This window comes from Micropterus salmoides, unplaced genomic scaffold, assembly GCF_014851395.1.
Source record: "Micropterus salmoides isolate LMB-PRFRI ecotype aquatic unplaced genomic scaffold, ASM1485139v1 Ms_hic_scaffold_7, whole genome shotgun sequence".
NCBI lineage: Eukaryota > Metazoa > Chordata > Actinopteri > Centrarchiformes > Centrarchidae > Micropterus > Micropterus salmoides.
In genome coordinates, this window is record NW_024044459.1 from 26,616,204 (window position 1) to 26,637,251 (window position 21,048).

The window sequence follows — 21,048 nt, forward strand, 5'->3', positions numbered from 1 at the left end:
TTTAAAGGTTATCATCACACATGTATTTTGCACATTTTATGTCATTGTTGACGACATCTTACAGCGTCACATCAACACAAACAGATGTAAACATGTTAACAGCAACTAATCAAAAAAACAGCCTTCTCAAAGCAGATATCCAAAAAAGTTTCTTTAATAAATAGTTGCAAACTGACTGGCTTTAAAAAATTTAGTTGCTCTCTGAGGCGAATATGCCGGACAATTACACACTTGAAGAGCTATACTACCATTACAAAGAGGGCGCCGAGATGATTCAAAGTCACACCTCGTTATAACTCAGTTTACAAATATAAGCCTCCATGTGAATCACATCCCAGAACAGAAATGAAGGTCCTTTTGGTGGAGAATTTCAAACATGTCGATGCAATCAAAGTCAAAAGGGAAGAAAAAGTGTGTGAAATGTTTGGACAAACAATCATTTGATCCCACAAATGATGCCAGAATGCAAACTCTTTCCTTTAAACTAAATGGCAGATAACAGAAAGCATTGGCCCCCCCCACACACACATCCGGAGTAAACATTCCACTTATGCATACACATGGACAGATCTGGAAGTCCGTTGAGGGATCCTGACACACTGTGGGGCTCAGCTCACACCTCCCCCTACGGTGAGGGGTGGCGGGTCTCCGTTTTTTCATGATCTAAATGACAACAACTTGTGGTCCTGTGGTGCTTTCAAAGATCGTACTGTCCATGCCTTGTTGTTTGTTTATTTCCCCGATGTTTCTATTTGTGGTGTTCTTTGGACTGCTACTGTAGAAACAGTATACTGAAAGCCATGATGACACAGCAGCAAGCCACCCACGGACTCTTCCGCTCACCTGGACAAAAGAAATAATGTAAAGTAAAACAACGGCTCATTGATATCATTAGTTCATCATCAGATATCAAAGTATGACTTATGGGGCAGTCACTGGCTTACCTATTCTGGCACATTTCCAGAAAATTCCTAGAAGCCTAAAAGGAAAAATAATTATGGAAAAATCACAAGCAGAAACAATTGTTTGCCTCTGATTATTTTACTGTTTTTTTTAAAGTTAATTGTCCTGTTACTGCAACAAAAATGCAGTAATGTCACTGTTGTTGTGATATTTAAAGCTAAGCTTCTGCACAGACAACTGACTGACTGTACGTGTGTGTGTGTGTGTGTGTGTGTGGGGAGGGGGGTGTTGATGTGTCAAAGTAGCTGATACAGTAACTTGTAGTCACAACTTTAGATGAGGACTGTGATCACCTTTATACAAAACCCAGGCAGCCACCAGATGTCCATATCCATGTAAGGAGTGTGCGCAGTGGAAGAGGGGGAGAGCGGGCACAGTGGAAGAGGGGGAGAGCGGGCACGTCTTATTATCTCTAGTGACAGCTGAGGCAAATGTGGCATTCCAGGCCTTCACTTTTCTGATGTGTCTGTCGGCCTGTATCAGGGTCTGTGTATCTGCAAGTGTATCTGTACATGCTTAAAAGCCAACTTTCTTCAACTTTCAAACTGACCAGATGGTGTCAGCATCCTATTGTGATTTTTTTCTTTTATTGATTTAGGATAGGCCTGGCTTAAAAGTCAAATTTTCTGCAATTAAGGAAGAAGAAATTAAGTTAAGTACAAGTTTTTCTGTACAACATACACATTCTTATTTGCCTGGAGATGGTATTCCCATCAGATTCTTCAGAATTATTTGCATAATGTGTGGCACCAGAACAACGCAAATAACAGCTCGTGCCTCGGTCAACAAATCAAATCAAGAGGGAAAATTATTAAATCATCCCATCTGCCACTCTCAGTCTCATGTGTTTGTCTGAAGAGGATGTCCCTCCCTGATCTAATGATGTGTGTGTGTGGCTGTTTCTGGGCTGGACCAGACCTCTTAGAAGTGAATCATGGAAATGGTACATCCAAGAATAATAATGATCCAGTGATGACAAAAATGTAGGCCTTCTGCTACTTTACTCGCCTCAATTAGGCCTCTTTAGTAGTTACAGTGAGTTAAAGATGGATGGATTATTTAAAATTGTAGGGCTTAAATGCATATACATATGCTTTATCACAGACCATTTTTTGCTGGTAAATATGAGATTTTCCATGATAGAAAGAAAACAAACAGCTCTAACAGAAGTTGAAATACATAAGTAAACTACTTGGAATAAACTGATTAAATCAGAAAAGCTGATGGTGACAGAACCTTGAAGGACAGAGCAGTATAACACTTACATGAAATACAAACCTTTATGTGCCAGCTGGCTGACAGCAAGCACCGACTTAAATTATAGGGGCCATAAGATTAAGACCTGATCTTTATCAATGCCCTTATTCCACCCTGAGGCTTAGACTTACTACTTTGTTCTGGGGCAATATTTTCATTTCAACTGCTTCCATGTACAGTGCCTTACGAAGGTATTCGGCCCCCTTGAACTTTGACCTTTTGCCACATTTCAGGCTTCAAACATAAAGATATAAAACTGTAATTTTTTGTGAAGAACCAACAACAAGTGGGACACAATCATGAAGTGGAACGAAATTTATTGGATATTTCAAACTTTAACAAATAAAAAACTGAAAAACTGGGTGTGCAAAATTATTCAGCCCCCTTAAGTTAATACTTTGTAGCGCCACCTTTTGCTGCGATTACAGCTGTAAGTCGCTTGGGGTACGTCTCTATCAGTTTTGCACATCGAGAGACTGAAATTTTTGCCCATTCCTCCTTGCAAAACAGCTCGAGCTCAGTGAGGTTGGATGGAGAGGGTTTGTGAACAGCAGTTTTCAGTTCTTTCCACAGATTCTCGATTGGATTCAGGTCTGGACTTTGACTTGGCCATTCTAACACCTGGATATGTTTATTTGTGAACCATTCCAGTGTAGATTTTGCTTTATGTTTTGGATCATTGTCTTGTTGGAAGACAAATCTCCGTCCCAGTCTCAGGTCTTTTGCAGACTCCATCAGGTTTTCTTCCAGAATGGTCCTGTATTTGGCTCCATCCATCTTCCCATCAATTTTAACCATCTTCCCTGTCCCTGCTGAAGAAAAGCAGGCCCAAACCATGATGCTGCCACCACCATGTTTGACAGTGGGGATGGTGTGTTCAGGGTGATGAGCTGTGTTGCTTTTACGCCAAACATAACGTTTTGCGGATTGTTGCCAAAAAGTTAGATTTTGGTTTCATCTGACCAGAGCACCTTCTTCCACATGTTTGGTGTGTCTCCCAGGTGGCTTGTGGCAAACTTTAAACGAGACTTTTTATGGATATCTTTAAGAAATGGCTTTCTTCTTGCCACTCTTCCATAAAGGCCAGATTTGTGCAGTATACGACTGATTGTTGTCCTATGGACAGAGTCTCCCACCTCAGCTGTAGATCTCTGCAGTTCATCCAGAGTGATCATGGGCCTCTTGGCTGCATCTCTGATCAGTCTTCTCCTTGTATGAGCTGAAAGTTTAGAGGGACGGCCGGGTCTTCGTAGATTTGCAGTGGTCTGACACTCCTTCCATTTCAATATTATCGCTTGCACAGTGCTCCTTGGGATGTTTAAAGCTTGGGAAATCTTTTTGTATCTAAATCCGGCTTTAAACTTCTCCACAACAGTATCTCGGACCTGCCTTGTGTGTTCCTTGTTCTTCATGACGCTCTCTGCGCTTTAAACGGACCTCTGTGACTATCACAGAGCAGGTGCATTTATACGGAGACTTGATTTCACACAGGTGGATTCTATTTATCATCATTAGTCATTTAGGTCAACATTGGATCATTCAGAGATCCTCACTGAACTTCTGGAGAGAGTTTGCTGCACTGAAAGTAAAGGGGCTGAATAATTTTGCACGCCCAATTTTTTTAGTTTTTTATTTGTTAAAAAAGTTTGAAATATCCAATAAATTTCGTTCCACTTCATGATTGTGTCCCACTTGTTGGTTCTTCACAAAAAATTACAGTTTTATATCTTTATGTTTGAAGCCTGAAATGTGGCAAAAGGTCGAAATGTTCAAGGGGGCCGAATACTTTCGTAAGGCACTGTATGTCAGGCCTTTTTCTCCTTCTATAGTTGAAATGGTACCATAAACTGCATGCCAAAACATACTGTTAAATTCTGACCTAGCTTATTTGGCAAGAACACTGTATATACCAACGATGAATACCCAAAGGTAATATAGTAACATAAACCAACTGATTTTGAGGACAAATATAACTAATCTCAGTTTTCACCAATTTATTCTGGCCATGTCAACAAACATGCTAACGTTTCATCCGAGTGACGGTCATCAGAGCATTGGGAAAAATGGAAGACATCTCATTTATATACAGGAGTTGGCAAGTGATTGGCTTGAATGTATGATTAGTATAGTAACACTCAAATTATTTTGTTATGCATTTTGACATGACATTGTGTCCCGTTTATAATTTCCAAGACAGGTATTTGAGGGGACAACTAATCACTGTGAAGACTTTAAGGCTGCTTCATTGTTAAGTATCTCAAATAGTATCTGATCATACCCGGTCTTGTTCTTGTCTAGCAGGCTGGGAGCCATTGCTCTGATGTAGGCACAGGTACAGATCAGGAGGAGAATCACTGTGAGCAGTGACTGGAAGTTGAAAATGGCCGACTGCAAAATGAAAGAGAATTATATATTTAGTACAGACATAATAAAGTGCATTTTACCAGCAACAAGTCATAAAACCCACTGAATTCACCTTAATTAACTTTCTGTGTGTACATATACTAATTTACAAGACCAGCCACATGCCTAAACAGGTATTGTGGTTTCAGAAAAATCCAAATCTCATACTGCATATACATTTACTCATTTGGCAAACACTTTTATCCAAAGCGACTTACATTTGTGGAACAACATACAAGCATAAATACAGTAAGAGGTTCACAAGTGACAACAGATACTTCCATGTACCAAAATGGAGACCCAAGTCTGCTCTGATTTTTTTTTTTTATGAAACCCCTTCTGGACCTTCCGTTTATACTCAGAAAATTATGTGCATTAATCCAAAGAGACAGTGTCTGTTCATGTAATATCATTCTGGGATGATCTCATATGCACCCTTAACTAATAAAATCCAGAATTTACCTTTTGAATATTACATATCACTAACATAGTGATAGACACGCTTTTAGGATAATTCAACATTAGTATACATGTCAAAAGAAAAAAGTATAAACAAAAGAATCATTTTTTGCCTTGGCACTAATTACACTCCTGCCACAACAAATATGTACAATAATGTTACCATGACCTTGATGCTGGCTAAATTAATGCATGATAAGCAATTTTAAATGTATGTACAATTTGTTTATTTTGTACTTTGTGATGATATGTGATGTCTTCCAGGTGCCATTATCCATCTTACCTGTTGGTTGATGCTACTTGTTTGGTTTAAAATGAAACCAAAGCGTTTAATCAATTGTCTACTTAACCTTAACATTTCTGTCACATAAGGTCTTCGGTTGCGTAATGCCAGTTCACAATATGTTGCTGAACTACACACACATACTTAATGCTCCATGGTCTCTGGTGTGCCTCAGCTACGTGGCACACACAGCCCTCAAAACAGTACGATGTTTGCATTCATTATTTAGTGATACCTTTATCCTTTGTTGTCAAACAACTCGCGTTGACACACGACCGTAACTTACGTGATGATATCCATATATAAAATAATGATATTTAAGAACAGAAACATGCTGTGATCGCTAGATAGCTAAACTTTTAGCCAATCTAATCTAGCCAATGCTAGCTAACGCTAGGTAGTTTAGCATTTACTACACGCCCCGCTTTACACCGAAGGCTAGCATAAGGTGTTGTCACAGAGTACTGCCGACAGACATTAGGCGAAGAATGCGTGTTTTAGATAATGCTTAAAAGAAGCAGCAAAAGAGCAGAAGCTTCTGCTTAATAAAAACAAGCTTACCATTTTTGTTGTGAATCAAAGCCACAACACACTTCCTGCTCTCTGGAACTTACGTAACCAAAGAGGTTTACGTAACGTCATTACGCTCTGCTCAACAAAACATCGTTTGCTGATTGGCTGAGAACACCAAGAGTTGAAGGTTGAATCTTCTGTCAAAAACTGAGAGAACGGTAATTTTCACTTTCACAAAAAAAATCGCTTCACTTGGACGTCGCAGTAGTTTGCCCATACAATACCGTAAGTCTTTTGAGGAAACGTTGTACATAAGTGTTTTACCCACACATAAATCATAGAGAAATTTGTCCGACTGTACGAGAAAACTCCTGTAATATTCAAGCACCGCGGATCCACTGCAGCAGGTTAAAGATTCAGCGCCCAGCTCGGCGCCTTGCCGTTTAAGTAACGTTATTATCTGCACCAATAATATTACCATACTTTGTTCCAACATGGTGCACCAGTGAAGAAAGAAGAAGCTAGTTAGACTGCGCTTGCAGGATGCGGAAGTTGTTACAATACTATATTGGTGTAATTAGACTGTGAATAATAATCAATATATATCTTCTGTTATGGGAAAGAGAAGGAAGTGAACATCTGAATCATGCAAATACAGTGCCCAAATACTGCTTGAGTAGTTGTTCACCAGAAAGTTGATTGATCATGTAAAGGCATTTGACAGTCACACTGCACAGCTTTCAAAATGTAAGCATTTGCTTGAATTTGGCTATTTCACAAAGTGTAAGTTTAATTCTTTTGTAATTTTGACGCTTGGTCAGACAGCAATTTCAACATCACTTTGGGCGCCGTAATTTGAGATGCACATCGTTTTTGACATGATGTACACTTAACAATTAAGGAAATAAACAAAAAAACAATCCTTAGTTTGAATCCTATAGAGAAATGTATTTATTCATTATTAATTTATTTATAGGTTGATAGTCTAATAGACTTTATTCTCTCTTGATGACGAAAAACAGGCATTTTTGTGGTCAAGAGTTTTCACAATGAAGTCCCCTCCCTCCAGCCAGCCAGCCAGCAGCATCTTGATTGCATTTAAGCCATGTTTTGTAAATCCCCCTGGGGCCTTCCTTCCCAGACACTCCTCGACAGCTCTTCATGTAAGAAGAAATCTGTCAGATTTTAAACCACACATAAATTATGTTTTGCATATTTCACTACAAGAGTGTGGATAAATAATATAAAGAGCCTAAGTCTTCGAATGGAGACTTTGGTTCCTAAGAGTAAGAGATGAGCAAGAGTAAGCTTTAAACAGACTCACATTCCTCTTAATGTGATTTAAGTTTTATTGTTTACAGTGCACTGACCAATCAAGGCTACAGTGCATGCATGTCTGATTACTGCAATCAAATCTAGGCTTGATGTAGCCTCAGTATGTGTAATCTTTTTCTGTTTGTACAAAAGTGAACATAAGCTCAAACTGTTTTGTATAACATGATGCCAAGAGTAAAACTATATTCAAGCAATGGCAATATTCGTTTTGAATTTTGATTGTAGGGAAAGTAATACTGGAAGCACTGCAGTGACAATGGTCAATTACTATCTGCTGCAACATAATAAAATTATCAAACAACCACATGTAAAGCTCATCAAGCCCGGCGGCTGCAATCACACATCAAGTGAATCATTTACATATAAGAGGGTTGGGTATGGCAATACTTTAACGTGTCATGACTGGTTTGATTCTGTATTTAGTAAATGGAAGGCCTTGGTGATGTCAAAGAAGACTCACTTGAAGTTTAATTTCCATTTCACTTGGTGTCAGAAGTGGGATCATTTGGCGGCAGTTTTGACCCTCAAACAGAATAATGTATTGTGCCAACTCTATATTTTTACCCAACCTTACTCTTAAGTGAGAATTGCCTTACATTTGCGATTGAGCATGGCTTAGGTTTTCACAACTGCAACTTATATGTGAATTTTGGAGCTGTGAGAATGACCTGTTATTGTGCAGCTGAATCCAGTGTTAGCAAGATGTTGTAACGTACCAGTGGTTCTCAAACTTTTTCTTTCACGCTGCCATTCAGAAGCCGTAAATAGTTCATGCCTGACACCCCAGCAAAGGTGGTATTATTTTGTATTTATTTATCATTAACAATACAAGTGATTGAAATTAACAAGACTCAGGTTAGCAAAATAGACTTGCTAGCATCAGAGCACTTTTGTTTGTTTATGTCACCACATGAATTACATTCATGCAACTTAGGTCCGCTCAACATCCACAACCCCCTGTAGTGGCTCTATGCCCCCCCCCTCCAAGGGGGCCCCCCCACAGTTTGAGAACCACTTCATTATGTGGAAGAGCTGAGGTCAGGAGGACAACACTTGCAGGCTAGCAATGTATGTTTTTTTAAAGGATTGCCCTCTTGTTGAAATTAGTCATCACTTCAATGATTTGAATGTTTGTTGGTCGCTGTTCGACCAGTGTAGTGTAACTCACTACTGTTAGTTTCAGCAGATTACTTTTTTTTTGCAAACATCCGGTGGCACAGTTTTTATTCCCTAATGTGTTAATGACTTAAGTAATATTTATTCCTTGTGTGAGTTCAATGGAATTTGAATTATGTAAATTTAGGATTTATCGCATACGCTATCTAGCATACTTTTATTGTGGACAAGGACTCCGTTAGATCAGCTTGCAAGACCACATAACTTCTTCAGCAAAATTATTCTGTTACAATAGCTCTTTTGTTGCTCAGTTTCTGTTCTCACTCCATTTGTTACGTAGTGGCTTAACAGTGTCATCACAGCTAGCAATTAGAGTTAAAATTGTTATTCTCGTTTATGTGAAGGCAGTATGTTCACTCGGAAGAGTACAGAGACAAATGCATTGTAGTAGCTTTTGCTGTTTTAACCACATAATAATAATATGAATAAAAGAATATACCTTGCCAGTGATGTTTGAGGTGTGTGTCACCAATCTCAAATGTTTGTGCTATGTTGTGGTGACAAGAAATTGGAGGAGTTCAGAAAAACATAGTTTCAGCATGTAAGCAAAGGCACATCTTGTCATACAGCACGAGATGGAGCACGACTCTGTCGCATTAGCACCTCATGACTATCTCCTCTACAAGCAGCAAGAATATTAGTACTAAAAGTGTCTATGGTTAAATTACAGTGTTTTTTCAAATGTGCTCTTTGAGGCATGCAGCAATAAAGTTATGGTGACACTTGACTAATTCTGCCTCAGACATGGTATAAGCCAGTTCAGACAGATTTGTGGACACACGATATATTGTAATACTTGTTATATTTTACTAACAATGTTTCTGTTTGTCAGGTGGCTTACAAATACCTGATAATCATATTGAATTAAAGGCTATGGGACAGTCTGCTGCTGGTTAGAACAGCACTGCTTTAATCTCTGACTGATCATGATAACAGTGAACCAGCCTAAGAGTTCTCCTTTTTATCTTGAAACCTTTGTATAAGAGAAAGCATTCGGGGAAAGTCCAGTGAAAGGACAGTCGGAGCACGGGCCTAATTGTCAGGACCCATTAAAGGGACAGTTAACTGCCTTTTTCTACTGTGTATGAGCTCCTAATTTAAGACACACTATGCATAATTAGAGGCTTTCTTTGTGACTTATTTGCAAGGTACTTCCTGCACACAGTTATGTCTTACGGTTTTCATATGCAGTGATGCTGAAGAAATGACAATGAAAAGGTTCAGCAAAAGTATGAAAGTATGAAAAGAGGATAAAAGCTGTCAAAGCTGTAGGGGAGATTTGGTTGATGATTTAAGCATCCCAGTGATTGTGTCTGCCGATCAAGTAACTAAACACGGAAGAGTTCAGGATTGACTTTGAAGGTTTTGCACAGCTCTTCATTCTTGACAGACAGTGCTGTTTATTTAATTGGAGTGTCCTACTGTCATTACCACAGGGTCATCGTCCCTGCACAACAGATGTTACAGTAAATAATGAGTAGCTGGGCTTACTTTATGAGGTTAAAGTTGAACCCTTCAGCTCCCTCATCTTGTTCAGCCCCTTCGTCCAGCCACACCCCTTCTTGAAGCACAAAGGGTCAACTTTAATCTGTTGGATGGTCCTTTATGCATCTGCACATGTGCATGCTGTGAGTGTGTGTGTGTGTGTGTGTGTGTGTGTGTGAAGGGGTGGTGGGGGGGAGTATAGGTTTGTGGCAAATCTCTGCTGTGTGTCTAATTTAGAATAACCTTGACAACCTGCTCTGTCAGCGTATATGGTGGGGGATGCAAAGAAAGAATACAAAAAAACGTCCTGTCACGTCCTAACTTATAGCACAGTGTCCAAAGGCGCTCATTTTCATATTTTCAAACATGTCCAGCTTGGCTAACTGCCAATTTAGCTGTCCTTTTCCCTCCATCTCCACACACGTTGCCCTGTAGTTAAGTATGGAAGATATCCAACTCACCTCTCACTTCTCATGGAAGCTGTAATCACATGTTCTGTCCTGGACATCCGTAATCAAGTAAAAGTTTCTCAAGCCCTTTAAGAAGACAATGATGTGTAGCCAGTCAACCAAAAGGAAATTTCAAGGACAACCTAATGGATCATTTGTAATCTCTTGTAACTGATCAGTTGCAGTGTATATATTGTATATATTTACAAAATAAAAGAGCATGCTTTACTCATCGTGGTCTGGCATGGCCATGGATATGTTATGCTGTAGACATAGATGATTGACATTTCTCTCCTGCACGTTGCAATCCCTTAGATGTGATTGAATGCATAACTTATAAGGCTGTCATTGGTATTTGCTTCCTTATTTCAGACATGATGCCTCTTCTGGAAATATCCTATTTCTCCAAACACTCATGCAGCTTCCGATAAAAATTTTTTTATCTAGAGTGTGATGTGCGAGTCATTTTGCTGGTGGTCAGGAAGCTCACACTCCCACGCAGGAAAACAGCCAAAAACTGTTAAACTCCATGAGGTTCCACTGACTCAGAGAGACCCCCATAGGGATGATTATCTCTAAATCCAAGTAGTGAAACAATGAGGCGCATTGATGCAACTGGAAGATTAACACAGCCTTACAACATCAAAATGGAATGATTGGAGGGAAGTCTTTGAAGGAGGGCCTAGGACCAAATACAACAGAATATCCTGAATACAATGCAATAGGAAAAATGTACTATAATTGCACCTTGTTAAGAGTTTCTTAACTCCTATCTTTGATTTTCTGCAGATCATGAGTGGTGCAGTCAGAGAGATCACTGTAACTACTGATCCAGGCACCCCGTACTTCCTGCGAGTGGACTGGGCCGTAGATCTGGGTGCTGGGTTCACACTGGCCCTCACTGATGGCAACTCAGCATGGATCGGAGAAGGTAAAGATTTCAGATATGCAAACTGTACAAGAGCACATAAAGAATTGAGGACCACTGAAATTATTCACAACAAAACAGTCTCAGTCCACGTTTCTCGTGATTGAACCCACAACTGTAGGCTTATATGTGCTACAAAGACTTGCATCTATTGACTATTGACTAGACTCCGGGTTGTCACCTGGTCTACAATTCATCAGGCTGTCCACACTGTGCAGGCACCTGGCTGAACCTCATCTCATAATATTGTAATTATTGGTCCTTTAACCAGAGGGACAGAAGTGACCTTGTTTCGTCATCCCTCCTCACTCCTGTGCTGCAGCTTACAGGTGTATAAAGTAGATTAAACTCTACAAGGCTAGTCTTTGTATGTGCATGTCAGTGTTCAGTGTGTGTGCGCTTACATATGGACATTTTCTCTGGAAGGACACCTGGAACATAACTGCTCCCTAGTTTTCTATTGCTGTCCATCTGCAGAGCTGACAGGCAGCGATGGGGTTGTGACAGCTATGTGCGGGCTTCTGGGTCGTCACTGTTTTTGTGTTTGATGTGTTAATAGGGACCCTCAACCCCGTGCGAGCAGCTGTGCAACAGCTGATGTCATTCCCCTTGGTTTGTCCGCTTGCTTCCTTTTAAATCAGTCCATGCATTACTACATAATTAATGTTTATAGTTTGGCTCAGCAGTCTGCTATCACCTCTTTGCCCTCTATCCGGTTTCTTTCAACATGCGAATGTACAACTTTAAAATTATGCAAAAATTAGAAATATGCCTTTGTTGTGTCCAGTTTCAGAAGATGAGGTGACAAGGGAAGCCAACGATATTGGAAGCACGAGGGAAAGATATGTTGAGGATCTTCTTCAAGCACTAACAGGAGGTGAAGGGGGAAGAGGAGGAGGAAGGAGAAGAGGCAACAAGGAGGTGTATTCTTTCCACCTCTCTCCAGATCACTGTCATCTCTCATATCTGAAGATCTGTAATGACATCTCGGTGAGCAAAAGCGTTGAGTAGATTTTTAATTATTATATGTTGCGAAATCATAATTGTTCACAGCGTGGGTTAACGAACTATACCTTTATATTTTTTATCATTAACTTTAAACAGACATACAAGCAGCAGCTTTAAGCCTGGGCTGAGACAGACAACAGCATAACAAAATGCCCCCCCCCCTCATTTATTTCAATTAGGCAGCTGCGGTAACGCCAACGCAGAGGGCCACAAAAAATGCGGGGTTGTCTGAAAAAGAAAAAAAAAAAGTTGAACCCAGCTCAACTTATGCTGCAGAGTGCATCTTCATCCGGCGTGTTGTCCAAGCAAATACATTCAACTGCACATTTCTGGTAGATAACTTTGTAATGTGAAAGCAACAGTTTACCTCACAGTTGTTGTGACAAAAGATACATATTTCTATGTATGCAGATTCTATAGACTTTTTTTATGTTTATCTTAGTTCTGATAGTGAGTTTCATGTGCCTTCACCCCTTCAATTGTCAATAAGCATACCAATTGGCAATCGGAACAAGCCTAGTAGTTTGATTGATGATTTTTGATTTCTGGAACTGGTTTTGGGTGCTTTGGGTGCTCTGATTCAATCTCATGAAGTGAAGTAGGTAGTTTGAAACTCATATTTTGAGGAATCTGTTGTTCAAGATCAGTTTTAGAAAGTTGTTTTCTTAATTATGTTTATTTATCAGTACTCCCCCCTTGAATTCCACAACATCATGCACTTCCCTGAGGATAAATCCATCTAACGACATACAACAACATAGAGAGGAAGTCTTATTTTTTACAGCGGGCTGTTAAAAAGATAAGGTTTATAGTCTCCCCATATTATAGCAGAATTAGAAAGGCTTGCCTTCAGGCTGCTGTGGAAAATGCCACAGATAGGAATCATTCAGTTTGTTGCCAGTCATCCAGTGGCAACAGTATAAGGTAGTTGTGTAATGGCCGCAGCTTGTAAAAGTTATGGGAAAAAGATTTGCTGATTGAAATTAAGGTGGAGCTAGCTTGCGTTAATGTAACCAACATCCCCACATTAATGCACATCTCTTTTCAAATGTATGCAACAGTCACTGAAAAAACTGAAACTGAAAACTGAGACATGTATTCTTACATACAGTGAGTGACAAGCTTGATGGAGTACAGGTCATGGTACTTTCAGTGGATTTTAGTGTTATTCTGTGAAATTGTGAGAGGATTCTGTTGCCTCCAGGGAGCAGGTCACTTGTGGTCTTTGGGAATGCTGTGCAGGTAGAGGACACCCGAGGGAGAAGGCCAGGAGGTTAGGAACACTGTAAAGACCCTGATTTATGGACGGGGCCGTCCCTATCTAACAATGTTAAACAGTTGATTAGTGCCTTTTTCTTTTCTGAAATGCCTCCTGGCTTTCTTTGTTTCTATGAGTGTGTACCATGTATGTGTGCCTATGCGCATGTGTCCCAACATGTGCAGACATCCTGTTTTAGAAGGCTATCAGCCTTTGGGTGCATACTTGACAAAATGGTTATTTCCACTGTGTGTGACTTTGTGTCATGTAACCACATCCCATAATTTAATAATGCAATTATGATATCAAGTATAGAAAGGATTAATATTTTCAACAACACAACAACTGTTAATGCGAAATAAAATCAACAATGATTAAAAAATGTTACTCCTAGGGGTGTAGTAGGGATACCACAGGGGAAATCTCATTAGTCAAACAAAGTTTTTTAAAACTGAATAATGAATAGACTTAAAATCAGTGCACGCCTTCAAAACATGAGTAAAATGCACAGAGAGACAAATGAGACAAACAAATAAACAGCAGCCATCATTTGACTTAAATATTCTAAAGAGGTCATATTATGCCTTTTGGCTTTTTCCCTCTCCTCTGGATCGCCACTTTGCTGTGACATCACAGCGAAAAACGCATCTAGGGCTGCAGCTAACGATGATTTTAGTATTTTAAGCTTCGATAGATTATTTCAATGATTCATCGATGCGTCCTTTAAGAAGTACTTTTGCTTGCCAGCGGCAGAGCTGACAGGGACACACACACACACACACACTGCAGGCTCTGTCACGCGACGCTGGTCTCCAAACCATGTTTTGTCAAGAAAACACATGTGAAATGTGAAACAGGAAATTAGTTGTTATTATAAAGATGGCGATAATAAAGACAAAGAATCTGGGTGAAATGTTGGATTAGCATACGCAGGTAGCAGGGATTGTCTGAGCTACAGAGAGAGCTGGAGGTGAGTTAAAAGGTGCAGCTTCCCGACACCCAGTTAACTCATGACTGTGAGGTTACAACTCACGGCTGAAAAAAGAGAACAACAAACGCACGTGTGTACATTTTCAGCTGAGGTCTGCTGCTTACTTTGACTAGCCTTCAACTCAACAATCAGTCATGATTTCAGTTTAATGCTAAAGTTGCTGTTACTGTTACCTTGTCTGTGGTCCGCTGGCAGAACACTGGCTGCTTTTTGTTCAGCTGCCGTCGTGCTGTTGCCAAGGTGACATAAGTTTCGTTTTACGGTGGACGGACGGTAACGTTACAGAGTTGTTGTTTTCTCTAGCTTGAAATAATCCCATACTTTGGACACTTTCTTCTTTGTCCCTCGCTATTTTCTCCCTCTCCCTCCACTTTGCAAACAGCTCCATCATAGCCACGTCGTGTTCACAGCGTAAGCGCGATGTGCGACAGTAATAAATGTCCGTGCGAAACACTGTGGCGTAAAGTTACATGGATTAAACGAAGCATCGACGCAAAGAATTTGTGTCGATGCATTTTATTAATCGTTTTAATCGATGAATCATTTCAGCCCTACACGCATTATAACACTCCCCATATGACTATTTAGACACGCCCTCAAACTCAAAAACTTTCTAAGCTGCAGCACACAGTGACAAGACATCCGCCTGTTGACTCCCCTCTGCCTTCCAAACACTAGCTACCCTCCAGGCAGTCAATGGACGTAAAGCTGTTACTGTGATGTAAAGACAGAGCACAGTTATAACTTTATGGATGAAAAATACTTTTGATACAGATTAATAAATCACCACTCTGAAACTATCTATGTCTATGTCTATGTTGCTAAGCTGGTAAGGGGAATGTATACAGCTGAACCGAAGCCGTGTTTGCCGGCTTTTCAGGGCCCGCCCTACTCTGCTTCTGATTGGCTAGTAGTCCTTAACTAGGAACTGCGTATGTGCAACTCCCAACAAAGATCTTGTCGAGGTAAGATGCATCACTCCATAGCTAAAACAGATTGTTCAACATACAGGGTGAAGAGGTGAAAAAACATGGTGTTTTTTGAAAATGAAACCATGTAAACCTGTACTGGTACAACCCCTAAATAAAAGTATGAACCTGAAAATTAGCATAATATGACCAATTTCAAACAAAACATTTTACTGGTTTTACATGCTACAAATCAACTCTCTCATTTGTGTAGGTGGTGGTTGCACAGGGAAAAGTTGTTACCAAAAGCAGCAACTAGACCACACAAAATGATTGACAGAGGCCCAAAGTGTGCTTTTTAAAAATGTGATCCATGCTCACATTGTTGCTGCTTTGTTGATGATCATCACTGTGTGCAGTATGTGTGTGGTAGAATCCTGGGGGACTGTTAGCATTAAGTGCAAACTACCACTCTTAGTCTAACACCTGCTTCTTTTCTTTTCCCTTTGCTCTCCCTCATTTGGCTTTTTTTTTTAACATGTCACAAGTTATAAAGTGGAACGTATTTTCTCAGCCAGATAATTTCAGGGCACAGAAACGACCAAAAATGAGGCAAGTTCCAGTTGGGAACAGAAGAAAGGAGGTTATGGACAAAACAGGTGGTGAACTTAACCTGACATTAATATTTTATGAATATGACCCCCAGAACTTGTAATGATGTAATTTGGGTGTTTGTTGTTAAACTACTACTAAGCAGGTGTTTTACTTGGCTGAGTCAGACATTATCTCCTCCTTAATGTCTGTTTAAGTACCGATCTGTTATTGGTGGAAAAAAGATTCTAGTGCTGGCACGTCAACAAACACTTCATGTCCTTGCAGATTATGGATGTTTGAGCATTTAAGGAGAATTAACAGATCCTGTATGTCTGTTTAGGCCTACCACAATTTGGCTCCTAAATATGACACACACAACTTGAACTGTATATCTTTTAAGTTTAGTGTTTTTTTATGTAGGTCATAGCCTCTCTTTTGTGCAGACTTATTATTTTATTTCATAAAAACTGTCACTATCTTTTGAGCAGCACTTCTAGCTCAGATCTTACTTCAGACCAGCTTCGACCCAGGGAGATTTGGACTCTTAATTCTTGACGGTTGTGGTAATTGAAGCCACAGGATTCTGCGTGAGTCTGGGTGGATGACTGTGGCACTGAATGTTCCATGTTGTTATGTTTGTCAAATACAACTTGTGTCATAGTTCACTGGGGATTACAGCTGTGCAGCGTGACACCAGTCACAAAGTTCACTGGAGTAGTCCATGTTTTTTTATTCTGATTGAATAACCTCACATTTTGAAGTGTGAAATTATACATTATAGACTTGTGAGTGGCTTTGCACATGAACAACTTTTGTCAACATTATTTACAAACTCTAATAATGCAAATTGATCATTTTTAAGTGTGGGCTTTTCCACCAGACAGATCTCAAAGCTGCTCTCAGAGCTGTCTTATTAATCTTTTGCTTTTTTTATTTTTGTGTGCTATACCAAATATCATCAAGCCAAGTATCTAATAGCAAACATCGGCAGGGTTTTTAAATGCAGATGTCTACTTCTGTGCATATAAATTACTGTAATATATGTTGGCAGAAGACTAGAAATACTGCAAACTGGTGATAAATGACAGGATAAGGTATCCCTTCATCAGGGTTTCCTGCTGTTTTACAAAACATAATGTAATGATTTTCAGCCTCAATTTCTCAATTCACAATCAATTATGAAGCTAATCTGGTGAAAGTTTCAGTCCCACAAAGCAGCCAAAATGCTTTTATTGTGGTTTCAGAAGAACATTTAATAAAATCTGCAATCATCAAAAGCAAAAAAGGACAAATTGGTTACATGTTTGGCTTTTACAGCTGTAGTCAAGTTTTTGTTCTGCTTTTACTGTCTGAGAATTTGTGGCACAAATGGAAGCCAGATTTGTATCCTGACAGTCCTGAAGAGTCTGATCCACCGACGCATTTCTTCTGCTGTTACCACCAGCAAGTTCCACCTCACAGTACTTGTAGCTTGTCTCTCTGGTTGATGTTTACAGTATTAATGTGAGTAAATCTTAATAATGTATTCCTGCTACAGACATCTCTGAACCCAGTATTCTAGGCTGATACCAAAGTGAAATTAAGCATTCAAACTGTATCCCCCTGTTCTGATGTTAGTACTGTGTCATAGCATGCTCTGTGTTTATGGGAACATTCATGTTATCGGGGACAGACTGAGTGCTGCCGCCCTCACTTCCTGCTTTTTATCTGGCCTCACGCCTCTGCACGGCAGACGAGGGAGCTGATGGGTCAAGCTGATTGCTGCACAATGCCCACACTTCCTATAGTGAGTATCCTTGCCCACCCATGAACACTGTCTCTTTGTCATCATGCACTCACCCACTCACTTCTCTGTTCCCTTCATTTATTTTAAATAGAATAATTCACTGGATCACTGACATCTTCACTATATCTTTGCATTCATATGAAATTATAATAATATAAACATTGTGAACAAGTATTATTAGAAGGTGGAGTTTTTGTTTGCAAATTAGATAAATATGCTAGTGATCTAGTTAGAGGCTTCAATGATGCCAGTTTACTTTAATATCACTGATTAATGCTTATTGTTTAATGGGGTTTATTGTTCTCTGATCAACAGGAACAAATGGCGGGGTTGGTCTCCCACAATGTGTTGGACCGTGTAATAAGGAGACCTTTGTGTTCTCTGTGCCCACATTGTGTTATGGTATCAATTTCACTGGGACTGTGTTCTTTTGGCTTTGTCCTCCACACCTACGTCCCTCCTTCTCCAGGGTTTCAACCTTATGGTCTGGCTAGCTGTCTGGAGACTCACACACAAACAAACAGTTAGACCACACACACACCTACACACACACACACACACACACACACACACACACACACACACACACACACACACACCCTACCATGTTATAATGTCGGACAAACTTATCCTGAAACCAAGATTTTACATTCACATATCTCAAATCTCAATTAGCTTTGTCTCATTTGTTGATGCTATTAACAGTATACTTCATCCCAGAAAGTACATTCTTCAGGGATTGCAAAGATTTATGAAGCGTCTTTTCTCGTCTTAGATGTATTTTCCTCTTGTCCTGTCATATTAGCTTTGTTGATCTTTAATTTGTCATCAATTAGCCCACCTTGTCACATGAAAGTCATGTCAAATGCTGTTAGAGACTGAAACAACAACTATGAACGCTTTACTTATGTTTTTGTTGTTTTAGTAATTTAACACAGTAGAAAGAATGTGGCAGTGGGTTGAGGATCACAGACAAACAGTCTGACCTCCCACACCTCGGCAGAGGCTGGCAACAGTGTTCGGACTGACCTTTAACTTTATCTTTGTGTCTCAGGAGAGAAGCAGAAGCTCAAGAAAATAAATTGTGTAGTGCATCCTTCCTCCTACCATGCTGCACATTAAGCTATAGGTAATCTGGAATTCACATGTTTACTGCTGTGGGTCTTCTCAGAAACCCTGAAAGTAAAGACAGCGAAACATAAAACCTTTGGTATTTAAAAGAAGGAGCACAAGAAATAAACAGCAGCTGAGAGCCATTTCCAGTGTTAATCCAGTAAATAAGGGTTGTGCTTCCAGCAGTTTAGATCTCTGTATCTGGTGTCTTAAACTGGTAATACCATGTTAACATGCTGGTCAGGAAGATTTATGCTCAGTGGGTAAAACTTTGATCACAGAGTTTGTCAAAGTACCAGACATTATGATCGAGTGAGACTTGTACAGTAAATGTAAGACAAGATAACATTCTTGTGCGTGGAAATATTAGTGTACTCAGCATGTCAGTCCAATGCCTTCACATTATCCTTTCTCACGTGGCTGATTTATTGCCAAATGACCTTCCTCTGAAAGAACAGCGGAGCTTTAGGCAAAGGTAGCAAGAGGTAGAAGAGAAGTTTGAGTAGATACAGAGGCGAGGTTTGAGGTAAGATCAAAGCGCTCACATTTATCACACCTCGCAAATTGTGCTACTCTGCATATGTGCGGATGGATTGTAACGTGTAGCCTAATGTGCAAGTTGGTATATCTTTGAAGTGGACAGGATGACTGACACACTATTCAAATGACTAAGCCAAACAGCAGCCATTCTTACTAGGCCTCTTCCTACACTAGTCTCACAATTTTGTGTTAATGGTGGACCATCTTGCGCAAACACTGAATTATGAAGCTCTGTGTCACACAAATTCACTCTGATTCCCTGAGAGTAGCCTGCACTGGATCCTGATGTTGCTCTAGACCTTTATGAGTTCTTGGGAACCTCATCCTCCTTGGATCCTGGGTGGTCTCCTCTATGTCCTCATGCTATTAAGATGACTTGTTGGATTACTGATTTCCTTGTTGTGATCAGACTGGGCTTTATTGGCAGCACAGAGTAAGTACGGAATAAGCATGCAACAAAGCAAAGAGATTTTTTGAGAATCATCTCTTTATCTACATTAATTTTATTGTGAAATTATGCTGAATGGAGTTATTTTCATTGAGCAGACAGTCAGTAAGCCACTTATTCAGAGAGCAGGGTTTTTGATCACTTGCAAATCTTTTTATGAGCAACCCCTGTTTTGTTTTCTTATCCCATGATCAAAACGCATGTGAGCACGCACATGAGCCTCTGTGGTCATGATGGGCACTTTGCTGAATGCACAGGGCCATAATGTAGTGAAAGTTGGTGGCATTCAAACCCCTAAAAAACACAGGAAGAACACATGTAAACAAGACTAAGCCTGAGTTTTACCAATAAAGATGAAATTAATCCATGGTTAGTCCTTATCAGAGTTTTGTAAAACTTGGTTTAAAATAAGTATATCCAGAATTAAAATTAAGAAGAGATAACAAAATGTTACATTGTTAACCAGCTAGATAAAAAGGTACTTAGCCTACTTATGACGGCTCGCCAGAGAAGCTCTAGCACAGTAAGGTAAAAAGAGACCGCCTGTTTTGCTGCTTGAGAGAAATTCAGCAGCGTCATAAATATGGTTGAGTCTGTAATTTAAGATTTAATGTTGATTTAATCAGGTTTAAAAATGAATCGTTGTTGGTTGAACCAAGCCAAAGTGTGTACAGGCACTCTAGCAGCTCTGTGAGACTGTACTTAGGGACAGGACAGACACAGGAATCTGATCTGTTGGTGGTGTTAGAGCAAAAGTCAAGGGGTCATCAAAGTTACTAGTTATTAGTTTCTAATAATAACTAAAATAGTGCAGGTATCAAAAAGGATTTTGCAGAAGATACATAGTGGTATAGTTTGGTTTCTTGGTTTCATTCAATTGTAGTACAGTATTTCATGCCCAAAACATTGCAGAAAAGTTTGTTTTGTGAGAGTTGACAGTTGACCAGTGATAGGTAAGGGAAGAAAACATAGAAGAGAAGAAGTAAGTAAGTGAGCAAAATTTGGCAGTGAGAAAAACAGGACTGCCAAAGAACAGATGATCGATTGAGACAGACAGGTAGGCTGAGGTAGTGATTGAAGCTGTGGGAGCAATGTGAAGCCAGTGTCCACTCACTGAAACATGTTCAGGTTCATCAGTGGAGGGGAAAACA

General features: G+C 39.8%; 2 protein-coding genes across 4 annotated transcripts in view; one reads left to right on the forward strand and one right to left on the reverse strand.

The window, feature by feature from the left end:
• tmem167a (transmembrane protein 167A) lies at positions 1-6,064 on the reverse strand. The gene is made up of 4 exons (XM_038703423.1): positions 5,927-6,064; positions 4,499-4,608; positions 945-979; positions 1-843 (listed from the first exon to the last, which is right to left on the reverse strand). The coding sequence occupies exons 1-4, from the start codon at positions 5,927-5,929 to the stop codon at positions 773-775; spliced, it is 219 nt and encodes a 72-aa protein (XP_038559351.1). The 5' UTR covers positions 5,930-6,064; the 3' UTR covers positions 1-772.
• Positions 6,019-21,048, forward strand: part of LOC119891645 (DNA repair protein XRCC4-like) — a 24,401-nt gene continuing 9,371 nt past the window's right edge. For 2 of the 3 annotated variants that reach the window (XR_005442477.1, XM_038703420.1), the window contains exons 1-3: positions 6,044-6,163; positions 11,113-11,254; positions 12,039-12,241. Coding sequence is in view for 2 of the 3 variants with exons in the window: in XM_038703420.1 (XP_038559348.1) it covers positions 11,116-11,254; positions 12,039-12,241 (342 nt within the window). In the remaining variant the exon portion in view is untranslated. Of the gene's footprint in view, positions 6,164-11,112; positions 11,255-12,038; positions 12,242-21,048 lie in introns of all 3 variants that reach the window. The other variant, XM_038703421.1, reaches the window with a different exon arrangement.